The sequence below is a fragment of the Gorilla gorilla genome, chromosome 10, assembly GCF_029281585.2.
Source record: "Gorilla gorilla gorilla isolate KB3781 chromosome 10, NHGRI_mGorGor1-v2.1_pri, whole genome shotgun sequence".
Classification (NCBI taxonomy): domain Eukaryota; kingdom Metazoa; phylum Chordata; class Mammalia; order Primates; family Hominidae; genus Gorilla; species Gorilla gorilla.
This window is the reverse complement of record NC_073234.2, coordinates 20,250,115-20,267,979: the sequence shown is the minus strand read 5'-3', so window position 1 is coordinate 20,267,979 and position 17,865 is coordinate 20,250,115. Positions and strand designations below refer to the sequence as shown.

The following is a 17,865-nucleotide window of genomic DNA, read 5'->3' as shown; positions in this document are numbered from 1 at the left end:
TTTTATATATTACAAGGAATCAACCTTTATGATATTAAATACAAATGTTTCCTTTGCCGTTGGTCTTTTGATTGGTGTTTTGTTGTTGTTGTTGTTGTAGTTTGTTTCTGCCATACAAATGTCGTCAAATGTGAGACATTTTTCTTTTATTTTTTGCTGGGTTTTATGTTATATTTTGGAAAACATTCTCCACTTTACGATATTAGCAAAACTTTCCCATGTTTTTTTCTAGTCCACTCATGCATCGCTTAGTCATGGGGATATGTTCTGAGAAGTGTGTCATTAAGCGATTTCCTCATTGTGTGAACATAATAGACGGTACTTACACAAACCTAGCTGGTATAGCCTACTGCATATCTAGCTTATATTGTATAGCCTATTGCTCCTAGGCTACACACTTATATACAGCATGTTACTGTACTGAATACTGTAAGCAATTATAACACCACAGTATGTGTGGATCTACACATATCTAAATATAGAAAAGGTACAGTAAAAATATGGTTTGAAAGATAAAAAATGGTACATCTGTATAGGTCACTTACCATGAATGGAGCTCACAGGACTAGAAGTTGCTCTGGATGAGTGAGTGACTGAGTGGTGAGTGAATGTGAAGGCCTAGGACATTACTGTTCACTACTGTAGACTTCATAAAAACTGTATATTTAGGCTACAATAAATATTTTAAAATATTTTTCTTCCTTCAATAATAAGTTAGCAGCTTACTGTAACATTTTTATGTTACAAAGTTTTAATTTTTTTAACTTTTTGGCTCTTTTGTAATAACAGCTTAAAACACACGTTGTACAGTTATACAAAAATATTTTCTTTATATTCTTTTTATAAGCTTTTTTCTATTTAATTTTTTTACTTTTTATTAAAAATGAAGACACAAACACACACATTGACCTAGGCCCACACAGGGTCAGGATCATCAATACCATTGCTTTCCACCTCTGCATGTTCTCCCACTAGAAGGTCTTCAGGGTAAGTAACACTCATGGAGCTATTATGTCCTATGATGACAATGCCTTTGTCCTGAAGGACCTGCCTGAGGCTGTTTTACAATTAATTTTTTTAATAAGTAGAAGGAGTAGACTAAAATAACACTAAAAGTATAGTACAGTGATACAGAGATCAGTAATGTAGTCATTTATTATCATTATGAAGTACTATCCACTATATGTAATAGTGTGTGCTAGACTTTTATATAACTAGCAGCACAGTAGGTTTGTTTACAGCAGCATCCCCCCAAACAAGTGAGTAATGTGTTGTGCTCTGTTACGATAACTATGATATCACTAGAAAATAGGAGTTTTTCAGGTCCAGTATAAGCATATGGAACCACCATCATATGTACAGTCCATGGTTCACTGAAACATAATTATGCAGTGTATGACTGTACTTTTATGATTTTTAAAATATATTTAAGACTTTAATACATTTTGAATTCATTTTTATATAAGGTATGAAGTAGGGTTACAATCTCTCTTTTTTTTTTTTTTTTTTGAGACGGTCTCGCTCTGTCACCCAGGCTGGAGTGTAGTGGCACGATCGTGGCTCACTGCAACCTCCACCCCCCAGGTTCAAGCGATTCTCTTGTCTCAGCCTCCCAAGTAGCTGGGATAACAGGTGCACTGTAATTTTTGTACTTTTAGTAGAGACGGGTTTTCACCGTTTTGGCCAGGCTGGTCTTGAACTCCTGACCTCATGATTCACCTGCCTCGGCCTCCCAAAGTGCTGGGATTACAGGCGTGAGCCACCGCGTCTGGCCACAATCTCTTATTTTTTTCCTATTCTTTTTCTAAACTTTCTATTCTGTGCCATTGAATTGTCCATCTACTCTTGTACCAATAGCATCTTATTTTAATTACTGTAATTCTATAATATTTTTGAACATCCGATAGGACTGGAGACTCTTTATTTCTCTGCCTCAGAATTGTATAGGCTATTCATGTTTACATTTCCCAGTTTTCATCCCCTATCCATGGGCAACCATTAACCTTTCCATCATTATAAACTTGCCTTTCCTTGACATTTTATGCAATGGAGCCATGAAGTATGTGGTCTTTTACATCAGGCACTTTACACTTAGTGTAAGGTTTTTGTGGTTCATCTGTGTTGTAGCATGTATCAGTAGTTTATTTCTTTTTATTGCTGAATAGTACTTCATTATGTAGATATACTACATTTTGTTTGTCCATCTATCAGTTAATAGATATTTAGATGGTTTCCATTTTTGCTATTATGAGTAATGCGACTATGAGCATTCACATACAAGTCTGTGTGGTTATATGTTTTCATTTCTCTTGGGCAGATAATGAGGAGCATTAATGTAATGCAGCATGTTACAATAAGTGTAATTCAATAAATGTAATTTATTTTCTTTCCTTTTTTCTTTTATTATGTTTTTGTTGTTGTTGTTGTTGTTGTTGTTTTTGAGACAGGGTCTCCATCTCTTGCCCAGGCTGGAGTGCAGTGGCATAATCATAGTCACTGCAGCCTCAAACTCCCTAGGCTTAAGTGATCCTCCCACCTCAGCCTCCCGAGTAGCTGGGACTACAGGCATCCCCCACCATGCCCAGTTAATTGTATTTTGTTTTAGAGATGGGGTCTTGTCATGTTGCCCAGGCTGGTCTCAAGCTCCATGGCTCGAGTGATCTGAACACCTCGGCCTCCCAAAGTGCCAGGAAAACAGGCATGAGCCACCATGCCTGACCGGTTAAGTGTAATTTCTTAAGAAATTGCCAAACTATTTCCTGAAGTGGTTGTAGCATTTTACATTTTCACCAGTAATTTGCACAGGTTTCAGTTTCTCCACATCCTGGTCAATATTATTCTTCCATTTGTTGTAATAATTATAGTGGTATCTCATTGTGGATTTCATTTGGCCTACATACATTAAAATGATGAAAAATATTGAGCACGTTATTCTGTTATGTGCTCATTAGCCATTCATATATATTCTTTAGTGAGATACCTATGCAATCCTTTCACCCATAATTTGGTTGGATTGTTTTCTTCTTGATTAGAATTATAAGAGCTCTTTTATGTATTCTGGATACAAGTCCTTTATCTGATATATTTTTGCAAATATTTTCTCTCTGTTTGTGGTTTATCTTTTTATTTAATGTAGTCTTTTGAAGAGCAAAATGAAGTCTAACTAGATGACAGCCAATTTATCATGTTTTACTTTTATGTCTTGTGATTTTAGTGTCATAACAAATTTTTGCCTACCCAGTGGTTCTCAAACAGGAGCAATTTTGCCCCCCACGAGACATTTGGCAATGTCTGGAGACGTATTTGGCTGTCACAACAGAGAAAGGGGTTACCACTGGAGTCAAACAGGTAGAGGCCAAGGATACTGGTAAACAACATGCAATGAGCAAAATAGCCCCACAACAAACCCAGAAGGCCAGGAGTGCTGAGAACTAGAAACCTTGACCTATGCAAGGCCATGAAGATTTTCTCCTTGTTTTTGCCTACATGCTTGATAATTTTAGCTCTTATGTTTAGGTCTATGATCTACTTTGAGTTAATTTTTGTGCAGTAGGAGTCCAAATTCAATATATTGCATATAGATATGAAGCTTATCTTGGCACCATTCGTTGAAAAGACCACTGGGAATCTGGCCCCTCTGAATTATCCATCTCCTTTATTAAAAAATCCTATTGACCATAAATGTTAGATTCAAGTCTTCTTTTGATTGGCATTTTCATGGTACATCTTTTCTTATAATTTTAACTTATTATATTTGAAGTGAGGTTTTTGGTAGGCAGCATACACTTGGGTTATATTTTTTGTCCATTCTGACATTTGATATGTTTAGACATGTTAATCATTTATGCTTAGCCCAATTTATGGATATGTTTGAAGTTTACCATTTTATTATTTGTTGCTTCTCTCTTTTTTCTTCCTGTTTTCCCTTTGCTGCCTTCTCTTGGACTATTTGAACATGTTTTAGTATTCCATTTTAATTTATCTATTGCATTTTTGACTATATCTTTTTGTGTAGTTTTTTTAGTGGTTAATCTAGGGATTACAATGTACATACCGACTTCTCAGAATCCATGTAGCATCAATAGTTTACCACTTAAGCTGGAAGGTAGAAATATTACTACCATATAAGATTCCTTTATCCTTCTCCCTTTATAGTTGAGTTGCTTTATGTATTTAATCTACATACTTTGAAAAAGCCCTCAATGTTACTTTTGCTTTCAACCTTAAAACATTTTTTTTTTTGAGACAGAATCTCACTCTGTTGCTCAGGCTGGAGTGCAGTGGCGTGATCTCGGCTCATTGCAACCTCCGCCTCCTGGGTTCAAGCGATTCTCTTGCCTCAGCCTCTCGAGTAGCTGGGATTACAGGCACGTGCCATGACACCCAGTTATTTTTGTATTTTTAGTAGAGACGGGGTTTTGCCATATTGGCCAGGCTGGTCTCAAACTCCTGTCCTCAGGTGATCCTCCTGCCTCAGCCTCCCAAAGTACTGGGATTACAGGCGTGAGCCACTGCTCCCGGCCTGTAAAACATATTTTAAAGAACTGAAGAGGATAGCCTACTATTTATACTGAGAGTTTTACTGTTTGTGTTGCTCTTCATTCATTCTTAATGTTCCCAGTTTCCTTCTGATATCATCGTCCTTCTCTCTGAAGAACTTCCTTTAGCAATTCTTTTAGAACACATTTTCTGGCAATGATTTCTCTCAGTTTTATTTAATCTGACAATGTCTTTATTTGACTTTCATTCTTGAGTTATAATTTCTGCTGGATATAGAATTCTAATTTGGCAAGTTTTTTTCTCTTAGCAGTTAAAAGACGTGACACTTTCTTCTGTCCTCTATGATTTCTGATGAGAAATTGGCTGTCATTTGACTTGCAGTTCCCCTATAAATGGTTTTCTCTGGATGCTTTTAAGATTTTTTTCTTTTTCTTTAATTTTCAGTGATTTAGTTATGGTAGGTCTTGGAGTTAATTTCTTTGGGTTTGGGTTTGGGTTTATTTTATTTTAGGTACCCTGAGCTTTTTGAATGTATAGGTTTAAAACTTTTTGGCAAATTGGGAATACTCTCATCTATTATTTCTTCAAGTATGTTTTGCATCATTGCTTTTCTCTTCTTTGGTATTCTAATAACATAAATGTTAAAGTTTTTGGTATTGCCCACAAGTCCTTGGGCTCTGTTTATTTTTTAAATGTTTTTTGAAATAAGTTTAATCAATTTCGTATGTTGTTCAGCATGGATAATTTTTATTGATCTACCTTCAAGTTTACTGACTTTCCTCTCTCATTTACATTCTGCTATTTAGCCCATCTGACAGGTTTTTATTTTATATTTTGTAGGTAAGTTTTAGTTCTAAAATTTCCATTTGGTTCTTCTATTTCAGTTTCTCACATGGATATTTCTCTTTCTGAAGAGGCTCTCAATATTTGGTGTGTTTATTTGCCTGCCCTTTGTTGTAAAACGTCAAGAGCAAAATGAACAAAATAAAAATCTGATTACTTGAGAGAGTTTGTTGCCCTTAGGATTCCAGATAAATGACAGCGTTGTATTTATATTAGAATGGTTGCTTAACTAACTTTTCTCATTTTGCACTTGGAAAAAGAGCTAAAGATAGGATCCAATACCTGCAATGAATTTTGGTTCTGCTAATTACTAGCAGTTAATTCTGACAAATCTCTGTACTTCTCTGGGAAACATTTTCATGAGGGTTGAATTGATCTCTGAGGTGCCTTTTTGCTCTAACATTTTAGGATTCTGTGGTCTATGGGGCATGGAAAGCAGCATCCACATTTGTCCACTGGATATTTTCCATCTTGCCTTATTGGTCTTAGGACAATGATGGAGACTTTTATGATATTAGGGTGAGCTTAGAACCTTAGAATTCTTAGAGAGCAAGATCATGGACAGGTGGGTGTTAACATCTCTTCTTTAAACTAAGAATGAAGTCACCAACCTCCTTCTGTTAAACAGGCCAGCAAACTTTAAAGTCTGTGTTGCAGTTTCCCAAGGTCTGCCTGGCCTCTCTGCTCTAGCCTTGGCAGGCTCCATCTGGCCTGCCATGAGATGCTGTGCCTCACCACTGGTGTTTTCTTTCCTTTCACAGCTACTTCAGCTCTCAGCTGCTGCTGTGGACAAAGGATGCAGTGTGGGCGAGGTTCTGCAGTCGGTGCTGCGCTATGAGAAGGAGCGCCAGCTGAATGAGGCGGTGGGGAATGTCACACCGCTGCAGCTGCTGGACTGGCTGATGGTGAACCTGTGATCGGCAACCCCACTGCTTTCCCCTCTTCTGGCAGTGGGGCCGGCCCTTATCCCCGCCCTTCTTTCTCACTTCCACATCTCCCCCTCTGTATCCTCACAGAGCCCTAACATTATCTTCACACCACTCTCATCAAAGACATGTCATCTTATGCTAGCCACTGGATTTTGCAGATTTTCCTGTCCATGCGAGCAAGGACGTAAAATTAAAAAAATTACAATTAAAGGGCTCCACATGTTTTGTTTCCTTGGGATCCAATGGGACAATCAGGTAAAGAAATCCCAGGAGTGAAAAAAATAGCCAGATGAATGGTAGAGGTACAACAGAGCTGGACTGAGAGGCCCTGCTGAAGGTCACTCAGCCTGTCCCCTGTCTGTGTCACAATTGGCAGCTTCCTTATTTAAACTATTCTCTTAAAATAAGCCACAGTTTATCAAGAATTCATTTAACCTTTTATAACCATGAAAATCAGAAGATACTTTCGAATATTCAATCAAAATCATCCTGATGACAATGTTGAAGACTTGGCTTCTTATTCTCTGTAGAGCTGCAGAATAGTGTCCACCTCCAACTTCATCCGTGGCTGAAGATCGTGTCAAGAATGTTCCCAAGGATCTGAGTTCTATTGCTGGTTTTGTGGCTTTCTGGCTATAGAAACTGGGATAAGTAACCTGTTCTAACAGTGCTCTGACTTAATGTCCATATCAACCCACTTAAGAAATATTTTCTATTCTTATCCTGGATTTTCTGTGGAATTTTCTATCTTGACTCCTCTTTCCTTCTAGAAACTTCTCCATTGGCTTCTAATTTTCTTTCTGTATCTCTGGGTCTCTTGGGGCACCTCCTCAACTCTGGCAACTCCTTATATATTTGTCTTTCCTGGGACTTTCTCTCAACCCTCTGCTATTCTAACTCAAGATTTTTCCTGGGAGATTACGTCCAAATCCATTGCTTCAATGACCTGGTGTCCCCCTTCATAAAATATTATGCAACAATTAAAATGAAAACTCTACTGGGGGGAGGTTATTCCAAATGGCAAGTAAAAAAGAAAACTATTTTTATATATTCTATGTTGTTTCTGATGTTATGATCTTAAGTTTCATGTAAAATTCTATCTGTCCTATGACAACCACATAAAAATTATGTATTTGTGTAGATGAGGATTAGAAAGGGAAGTAAGAAGACATACTTAGATTTGGCGTATGGTAGATGAGTGAACATGTCCTGCTTGTTTACCTAGCTTCCCTTCCTTTGGGAAACCTTCCATCCCTTGCTCTAGTCTAGAGAAGCGTCAGTCACAGTGCCTTCACCATCACTGTGGGCTTGGGGCCCAGACTGGCCAAGCATCCCAGTCTCCCAGTCACAATTTCTGTGTCACAATCATTTTGGAGACTCCCTGTTAGCAAGGAAGGCTGTATCTTTTGACTGGATGTTGGTGGTTAACTTCTGAGCAGGGCCTGTCATCAGGATGAAGTTAACCATAGTGAGAAGCAAGGCTAATAGATGAAGAGGGAGTCTGAGCCCTACAACCTCATTTGAATTCCTGGATCCCGCTGTGCCTGAAACTACATCTACCTTTTCTGATTCCCCAATTATGTAAGTCAATAAGTGTCTTCCGTTGTTTAAACTGCTTTTGAATTCAGCTTCTATCATTTTCAAACAAAAATCCTGACATAGGTTGGCAGTCATGGGCAAGAAGAAAAAAAATTTCTTTTGTTTGGAGTTCCATTAATGATGCTGTAACACTGACAGTTCAAAACTACCCACCCCCTCTACACACACAGATGCATATGGAATGAGTTTAAGTGCCAGGACATCCTCCCCCATCCCTCATAAGAGGAGTCATGCCAATTGCATGTTAATAGAGTTTTTTAAAATAAACGTTTATGTATTTAAAAAAAACAGTCTGAAGTATTGTACAATATAAGTGCCGTCTTAATACAAATCACTGGTGGAAAAGAGCAGGACATACCCTCAGCAAAGGTCATACAATAGGGGGTAAAACGTTTGTGTTCTTGAGGGAGAAGTTTTTGCTCTGTCCTGGGGAGGTCATGGACACCTCCGTCCCAACAGCTGCCTCTGACTTCTTGGGAGCTTCTACCAGTTGAGGCAGCTGAACAGTGTCAGCTCCGTGCTGGAGACAGTCCTGCTGATCACCTGAATGCTGAACATGCTTCGTGGGGCCATCTTTTGTTTTCTCTGTAGTCTCTTTGGTGACCTCATCTGCTAAAGGAGAGAGAAGACAGAAGGGAACAAGATTCAAATGTGGATTATATGTTAATTGTCCTTTAGGTTGTACATCACTTAGTGGAAACAATGACTGTGATGATATAAAAACAGTTCATTTGTAAAGCACCTCCAATGTGCCGGGCATTATTCTAAGCACTGTACATTTACTAATTCATCTGATCATTTCAGCGACCCTGGAGAATAGGCTTTATTCTCATTCTCATAAATGCAGATACTGAGCTACAGAGAGGTTAAGTCCACACCTGATAAGTGGTAGAACCAGAATTTAATCCCCAGGTAACCTGACTCTTGTGACCATGTACCTAACCACTACGCTATATTGCATATAAAAATTTGCATAATGCCATAATCTGGCAGTGACAGAAATTCTAAAGGTAATTATAGGGCATAAAGGGGTGGACGCAGTTAATGAAAAGGGGAGGAGGAGAAAGGAAATTAATTATAGGAGAAAAATGGAAAATCCTAATAAGGGGCAAAAAAGATCCAGGCTAATGCCAAATTTCCCTGAAAAGGAAAATCCCAAAGGTAAGAAATGGCAGGCTAGTCATGATGTAGCCACAAGAGTTATCCCAGGTTGAGGTTAGAGAAATTGACATGCAAATCCTTCAGAAATGCTTAAACAGCATATTAAACAGAATATTAAAAACAAAGATTTTAATTTCCAGAGTACAGAACTGGGGCTTCAAAAATATCACAAGGAGATTTACAGAATTCTAGAATATTAATCCCTGGACTGTGGGACTAGGACTGGTTATTTGACAGGCTGTACCTTTTTTGCTCGAGTGATGACAGCCTTGAACCTTGTCCTTCCTTGTCTCAGAGGGGAAAAAGGAATTGGATTTCCTCAGGGCCTGGGGCCTGGGCTGTGGCTTGAGGTTCCGAGACTGATGAATCCAAGCATGCTTGAGGGCCTGGTCCGGGGTCATGCGAAGAGAAGGTTCCCATCTGCACCCCAACAAAGCCCCACATGGGTTATTGTTTTATTTCCTTTTAATATATTAAAACATTTTTAAAACCCAATAAAGATTTTTATTTAAGCTATGTTGATATCTCAAAGATATATAATCATAGAACAGAGATTACGGCATATAACTTAAAAGTACCTGGGAACAACTGATGGAAATAATCTTTTTAGAAGATGTGTATAACAAGCCAGTCTTACATTACAAGTATATTACAGTCCAAGTCTTCCAGCATTCCTAGAAATTTCCTTATAAGAAATATTATTTTACAAAAGCTTAATCAATAGGATTTAGGGTTTGGTAAGCTAAGAATATTAAAACAAAGATTTCAATTTCCAGACTACAGAATTGGGGCTTCAAAAATATTGCAAGGAGATTTACAGAATTCTAGAATATTAAGATTTGCAAGGGAACTTGGATATAATCCAATCAAACTTGTAATACAGTAGCAGAATACATTGACTGAACTACCATCATGGAATCACCCTGCAATTCTTGAGTAATTTCAGTGACAAGATACTAACTCACAGAACCATCTATTCCAATTCTGAAAAAACTCTGATTCTTTAAAAGTTCTTGACTTTTATTGTGCCAAAACTGGTTTGCTTCCCAGTAACTTTTACCCAGGTCCTAATTCATCAACGCATTACCATCACACAAAATAACTATCCTAATTTTATGGTTCAGTCCTTCAACCATCTGAAAATATTTACATCGCTACTAACTAATGATCATATGATATGGTTTTCACCATCTGACCACCTTCTGAAATAAGGATATTTTAGCAGTTGTCTAACTGGTGTCCATCATGGTGGGAATAGCTTCTATAACTGCAGGGAGACAGTATTAACATTCTAGCTCACTAAGGTCCTAAAACAGCTCAAACTCTCATTTCTGTGTCAAATGAATTGCTGTTAAACAACATCTCTCCTTTCCTGGACTTTTGGAGTTCGCCTACAAAGTCTAGACACAGGGCTTTACATTTATGCCTATTGAACTTGGCTCAAAACTTTTAGTCTCAAAGATTTGCTAATTAGCAATATATATATATAAGGTAACAGTCCCCATCAGCCTGACTGCCTCTTGCAAGTTATGAGTAATCAGTCCTTTGCACTAAAGAAGAAAATAATGCCTTCCTTGGTGCTGAGCTGTGTTCTGGATGGTTGAGGTTTCTGGATAACCCATCTGTCTCAGCAGTTGGTTTCTGTCATTTGTTAAGGTAGGGGTAAAGATGGGGTACAGGATCCTTCCCTACCTTGATTATTCTGATGAGTGAATAGCATGACCCCCTACGATGGGAATACTTTCATCACTACCTCATGGTTCACCCTCTGAGCTAGTACTGAAATTCCAGAGAGCACAGATGCCAGAAGAGTATTTTGATAACATCACTCCATCCAACTGGAAGAATAAGAGACTGCAATGATACGGTCTTCTAAAAATACTAAATTATAGGCCTGATAGAACTGGAAGGGAGCCTAGGAATACCGTATTTTACAGGAAAGAACACTGAGGCCCAGACAAAAGTGATGACTTGCCAAGTATCACATGGATAATCTACTTGCCACTCTGTGGAGATAGATTTACCTCTTTAATAGTCATAAAATAATAAGAATAGCTAACGTTTTCTAAACACCTTTTAAACTGGGCACTGTGCTGGGTATTACGACTTAAGTACAGATCTAATTTCTAAGATTCAAAATATGCATATAGATTATAAAAAGTTGTACATAATAAATGGTTTACAAGTCACCTTCCCCCTAATTCCCTAATATAAGAGGATTTGGGTACTAAATCCTAGGGGGAGGGGGACAGGCCCTGAAACCAGTTTACACTGGATGTGTATGCAAATCATTACAACAAGCAGTCAGGGGGTCGGCTTCAGCTCACAGAGCAGAAGACATTTAGGACTGGCAAACAATCTCACTGCCAGGCAGTTTGAGGCCAGGAAGATGACAAACTCTACCATACGCTGTGTATTCCAGGGCAGGTCACTTAATCTCTTTGAACCCCAACCTCCATACGTGCAACACAGAGCAAATCATCTGCCCTGACAACCACACAGTAGAGAGAGAGAGATGTCTGATGAAACAACAGATGTGGAAGCAATTTGTAGACTTTAAAGCTCTATTGTTAGCATTTCTTGTTACTTTTATAACTATCTCCCAGCCTTAGTCTTTCACCAGCAAACGTGTGTCAAAGTACAGCATTTAAGAGGAAACCCAGAAGCAGAGATGTCCCAACAAACTCACACCAAACACCTTCTGAGAAAGTCCAGGAAGCTGGTGTCATAGGTTTTCAGCACCATCGTGAGGTCCTTGGAATCTGGGTATCTTTTTTTCCCCCTGTTGTTGGTTATAGTTTTAGGAAAGCCTTTGGAATCTGTAGAGATACAACATTCTGTATTTAGTTTCAGGTGTAAATCTTTAGTGGTCACGTGATGCTGCTGCTTAGAGTGGCCTCTGTAGCTCTTTTGCTCTCTGTCTTACACACTCGCCTCATGCCACACCCCAATAAACACACACACACACTCAGTTTGAAATAACCATGTGTAGATTACCCAAGGAATGCAATTTACTTTAAACATTGATTTTTTCCTACTATTCAGTATGTTCTGAACTTCCTTCCCACTACCTCCTCTCCAAATCAAAGAAATAATTTAAATGGCTTAACACCAACCAAGATAAAATAATAATGCTAATGATAATAATAACAATGGTAAAGTAAATCTTAAGTGACAAGGTCCTGTGAAATTGTACAAATATCCATTTCCTTTCGGATCATGGCCGTAGCCCTCCCACTTCATCCTACACTGCCCTTTTCACCAATGATCAAAGAAGACTCAAGCTCACAGTCTTCTCAGTAACAAAGCTCCTAAAATCGTGATCATGTAATTGTTTTTTCTCACTCCGGCCCTCATCGGTCACTCCCTCCATCCCCTTCTTACTACCTGAGCCACCTGGGCCACCTAAGTGTAATATCTTACCAGCCTTGAGACAACACCATTTTGCCACTAATTAGGGGTATTAACTAGGACTCGCCAGGGGCAGAGGAGCAGTTGGCAGCCCAAACCTGGGAAAGGAACAGTCAAGAACTGAAGTGGACAACCGTGTTTCCCAAACTTATTTTGTCATAAGAATCACAAGGAGCCGTCATTAAAAACGTCGAATCCTGGGTCCTATCGCAATCTTCCCATAGCATAGCTTATAGAAGAGAATCACAGGAATTAGCTTTTTTGCCAAGTCCCCAAATGATTCTTACATTTGGATAGAGTTTGGAAAACACTGACGAAGATGCAGTTCTCAGCAACATTCCTTCTTTCGCAGGAAGTGAAGACATGGATATTGCTGCCAAAACCCCGTCACCATCCTAAAGCCTAGTGCTGATGGTAGAAATAAGGAACTCTAAGAAGTAGACGTGCCTAGGTCTTTAGTACGTTCCTACGAAGGTGCTCTGTGTTCCCTTCCTGCTAGTCCCCACCTAGATGCTATCTCATGAGTTCAGAGTTACAGGCTCAAGATATGTCTTCCCACAATGACTCTGCCTAATCCGAAAGGCTGAATTATTAAGTTGTGGGTAGAAAAAGTATATTTGGGATCCAAAGACCAGTTCCCGTGCTCCATGTGTAAATTATACTGGGGAGCCAGCCAGATCTTCTGCCTACCGCCAGATTGCTCGGTTAATGTGTGGTCACCATTCTATGGCAACCAGGACACTGCCCTGCTCAGAGGCGAGGTCTCCAAAGCTCCAGCCATGATTACCAGATGATGTTTAAAAGAATTAACCATTGGAATGAATGGCATGGAACCAACTAATCAGAATGGAAGACAGCCCTGGCACTGGAGTAGGATCATAGAGAACCTCTGCTGCTTGGCCTTCAGCTTTTAGGTTTTTGGATCATGGAGAGTTTAAGGAGTCCTGGGAGAGGGCCAGGGAGCCTGCAGTTGTAGCAGGGCTCAGGGCTGTGGCTTTTTACCAAATGGTACAGAAATAGACAAATTATAACCCCCACATGGCTGAATCGGTTCATACTGACCAGCATGACCCAAACCCTTTTATCCTAAAGGATCTCCCCACGAGAGTGTTTTGGACCTTCCTATTGATGGGGCAAGTTGTGAACAGAAATTGTGTGATTTGCATACACATTCAGAAGCTGCTCACAGTTGAAAATCAGAGGTGGGAGGGCCGGGAATGTCTGGGATTGTGTGGTCAGAGGGAGTCCATGAACCGACCTGACAACAATGGCTGGTCAGAAATGTCACTCCAGGTAGCATGGAGTCCCTGTCTGTGGAGTTCCCTTTTCCTCCTATTTGGCTTTGCTCCACTTTGCTGACCTTCAGCCCACTCTGGCTGTTTCTATCTGGGACTCTTAGCTTCCTGTGGTTCTTTAAAGGGATTTTAGGTATGAGATTTGCTGCATCTTTTTGGTGCGTGTGCGTTGAAAGCCCTGCCTCAGTTGATACCTTGTCGACCCATCCTTCCATCTTGTATAGGACCATTTAAATAGAAAGGCGGAGGATCATAAAAATCCAGAATTCTGGGAATTATGAGGAGAGGGGCAGCCTGGACTGTGGACGAAGTTTACTCCCAACAATCAGACAGATGACACGTACATAACTACCAGCCACAACACATCAAAGCAAAACTAAGTCCTTGCTTAACCATTGGCAATGAACCTGGCCCAGTAAGGTCTGGAGGATAAGAAGAATTTTAGCAGGGGAAACAATAATGCAGCAATGGAATTTTCCACTATTCTTGAAATGAAGCTTCTGCTCTTTGATTTCCCTGCACAGTGCATAGTGTGAGAGGGCAAGTTGCTTGGGAGAGTGGGGAGAACTTCTGGGAGAGGATGCAGTTACAATATTTTGAGGTTGCAATATTTGCTGATAGCTCTTCTGAGCAGGGACCTGGCTATTCTCCTCCTCCTGAGCATTTTTACTGTCAAGACCCTGTTCCCATTGTGACTCCCCCATCCCATCTCCATCATGCTATCTGATTCCCCTGCTCATTATCTTTTACTTCTCTGAAAGACGCTCTTAATCACAGCCCTTTGGTATGTGGCCAGGGGAAAAGAATGAAATGAGCCTTAAGGTATGGCAGGTGTCTTCAAGGCCTGTGACACCTCATTAGACACACTAGGACTTACCAAAGAATGTCTGTCTCCTGGAGGCTGTCTGAATGAAGCCGGCTGGCGGCAGACCCAGCACCTTAATAAGGATAATTCAATTGGTTCATTCTTTGTGGGAGCACAGATTCAAAGGCTGAGGGGTGGAGCGTACTTTGGCCAAGCTTTGCCTTCTACAGATAAGGATTCAAAGCATTAAGTAATAACATCAAGTCAGTAGCAGAGCAAACCCAGAGCCTGGGCCTTTTAACTCCTAATCCAGGGCTGGTTTCATATCCTAAGAATCAACACTGGCCATGTTATTCTACACAAACGTCAGCACCAACTAGGGGTGAGCCACCACCCTTGATAGCAGCCAGACGTCATTGTCAAAGCAAATAAACTAGTATACATGCTGCCATGTCAGAATTAAAGAATGATATATCCCACCATGGAGCACTGGAAAGGGAGAAGAAAAGATGAAAATCACCGGATGAGCATCAGACAATTATAAGACAAAATACCTTCTTGAAAAGAAAAGTGTAGCACCTATTTGTTCATCTTTTCCTACTGCAACTTAGAGGGGCACACAGAGATAAGGAAATTACAGTGTGGGTCACCTGCCCTTGCTGCTCGGTTCCCACCCATAATCCATCCATTATCCTGCTCTTCTGTTCCTCAGACCCTTTGACACTGAGGTGAAGAGGAAGCTGAGTCAGTTCTGCGGCTGTAGGAAAGTTGAAACATAGGCCCCGTTCTCTTTGGTATTGGAAGCAGGAGTGGTCTGGGGATGCTTTATAAAATCATTCATTATCAACCTTGGAAGCCATCTTCTCTGCTCCCCTCATTTTATAGTCCAGAGCCGGGAAATGACTAGTCAAAAAGACAGAGCCAGGACTAAGACCCCAGGTTTAATGACTCGCAGGCCAGTGTTCATTCCACCACAGCTATTTTTACCTAAGTTATTTTACTATTTTATTATTAGTTTCGATCATGAAATGAAATTATCTATGTTTAGTCATTCTCAAGGTTATGTGTGTTTCTCTGTAACTTTGAGACAATCTGGAAAATAGAAATTTGGCAAAGATAGATAGATACAGATAGATAGATAGATAGATAGATAGATAGATAGATAGATAGATAGACAGACAGATAGCCAGCCAGCCAGCTAGCTTGGTGTTTGCACACAAAATATCTTTGTTCACTGGGAAAATCCCAAAATGTAAAATTTAAATTTTTAACGTAATTTTTCTATTTTGTCTAATTTATTTCCATAACAAGATGGCTTTCAAGTGAAAGCATAATAGATATAATTAATAATCATATCATGAGTCTTGGTCAAGCCTTGCTATTAGGAGATAGTTTTCCCAGAAAACTGCCATTTCCCATAATGAATGACTAATGCCTGAACAATACACATATTTTGAAGTCAAATAATTTCCAATTCTTTGTTTTCAACATTTTAATCGGGTTGTCAGCTGACGGGTTGGTAAACATAATTTTAGATGACAGATCACCATTTGATTCTTACATAGAACTCAAAAGGAGTCACCGAATTAGACGACATTAATTAGAACAGGCTTCCTCACTGGGTTCACATCTACACCACCAAGCAATTGGAATCACATTGATCCCAAGCCCGGGCATTCTAGCAAGAAGCATTATTCACTTATGGGTATAGGCATTAATTTGAAAAAAAAAAAAAAACAAACCCAGCTCTATTTATTTTTCTAAGAGCTGTATGCCCAATAAGATTTCACATTTTATTTTCAATAATTATCAAAATTTGCACACCAGATATATTTTAATGGTAACTTACCAGAAAGAAATTTTTACACATGAAGCTTACGGTATCAGGAAATTTTTAAAGCTATAATGATTGATACAAGTTTCTAAACATAAACGTATATTAAATTAGAATAAAATTCCATGGAGGAAGTAGAAAAAAGAGTAGAAACAAAAGGGAAAAAAGAACAAAGTAAAATCATGGCACAACTCTTAAGAACCTGTTCACATACTATCAGATAGATTTTAATGGGTGTCATGTCCGTCTGGTTTTGCATTCTTTTGGATATTTTTGAAAGAGCGGTGTAATTTTATTTTAAAATGTCACTTTTACAATATGATGGAAATGACATCCTCTGCAACTATTTAAATTTACGATAAAAATGTTAGATGTCGACTTGACAAGTACAAGGGAGTACACAATTTCAAAACTACTTTTAGGGAATACTCAACAACAACAACAACAAAGTATGCAGGTCATGGTCCTGGGCGAGTCTGGTGCAGCCCAGTGCCTGAGGGCCAAGCCCACGGTCTCCGTGGGAGCCGACCGCCAGCCCTCCGCGTACCTCCATGATGCAGGCCAGCTGCTCCACCTCATTCTCCCCGGGGAACAGGGGGTAGCCCGTGTACAACTCTGCCGTGATGCAGCCCAGGCTCCACATGTCAATGGCCATGTCGTAGGGGTGGCCCAGGATCACTTCTGGGGATCGGTAGAACCGGCTTTGGATGTACGTGTATACTGCGGAGGCAAAGTAAGAGAAACCAAGTGGGAAAAACTTCTTACTCTCCAGAACACTCTCCCCCAGGACACCTCCTCAGAGTGCGCCCCCGCTGGCAGTGAAAGGGAAGTCCAGCTGGCCAGCACATAGAACTCCCATTACACCATCACAGCATCAAATCCGCACAGCAACCTGATTATAAAGGAGGTGTGACTGTCCCTGTTTTATTGATAACGAACTCCAACGTGGGCATTGTCGTAGGAAAGTGAATTTAAGTAAGCCAAGTTTATAACAAACAAACAAAACATAAGACAAATATAAGACTAAGTTTTCAAACTGTCAGATTGATTTGGGGTAGACAGCTTCTGAGTCTTGCGACTTGGCAAGGGAAGAGGCATATCAAGTTAGAAAGGGAGCATGCAAAGTCTATATTCAATATAGCATGTGCACTTATTGTATAGAAAGAAAATTCTCAACAGGTGAGGATGAACAGACTGAAGTCGAAGAAATGGAACACGGTAGTTATTTCCACATAACTGGGGTTTCTGGTGACCTGGGGAGGGGCAGGGATTCTGTAACCACTTTTCTGTTGTTTAAATTGGTTATTGTCAGAACATAATTCTGTGATTTAAAACAAAATAGAGATTTAATAAAAATAATGTTTATATATTGCCTGCTTCCCAAATGTGTTTGTGGTACTTTGCAAAGTACACATGCACAGAGTATTTTAGAACATGGATTTAATGGTATTTACATTATGTTTAGTATGTGCCAGGCACGATTCCAAG

General features: G+C 39.6%; 2 protein-coding genes across 21 annotated transcripts in view; one reads left to right on the top strand and one right to left on the bottom strand.

The window, feature by feature from the left end:
- Positions 1-6,482, top strand: part of AKAP3 (A-kinase anchoring protein 3) — a 34,094-nt gene extending 27,612 nt beyond the window's left edge. For all 5 annotated transcript variants that reach the window (XM_055357829.2, XM_019038599.4, XM_004052531.5 and 2 more), the window contains one exon: positions 6,105-6,482. In XM_055357829.2, coding sequence (XP_055213804.1) covers positions 6,105-6,260 — 156 coding nt within the window. In that variant the 3' untranslated portion in view covers positions 6,261-6,482. The remainder of the gene's footprint in view (positions 1-6,104) is intronic.
- Positions 1-17,865, bottom strand: part of DYRK4 (dual specificity tyrosine phosphorylation regulated kinase 4) — a 63,624-nt gene that overhangs the window by 3,818 nt on the left and 41,941 nt on the right. For 12 of the 16 annotated variants that reach the window (XM_019038602.4, XM_019038606.4, XM_019038607.4 and 9 more), the window contains 5 exons: positions 16,925-17,097; positions 14,616-14,676; positions 11,722-11,851; positions 9,277-9,452; positions 8,120-8,483 (listed from right to left, as the gene is read on the bottom strand). In XM_019038602.4, coding sequence (XP_018894147.3) covers positions 8,242-8,483; positions 9,277-9,452; positions 11,722-11,851; positions 14,616-14,676; positions 16,925-17,097 — 782 coding nt within the window. In that variant the 3' untranslated portion in view covers positions 8,120-8,241. Of the gene's footprint in view, positions 1-8,119; positions 8,484-9,276; positions 9,453-11,721; positions 11,852-14,615; positions 14,677-16,924; positions 17,098-17,865 lie in introns of those variants that run through there. The other 4 variants (XM_031001057.3, XM_055357835.2, XM_019038603.4 and 1 more) reach the window with 2 other exon arrangements.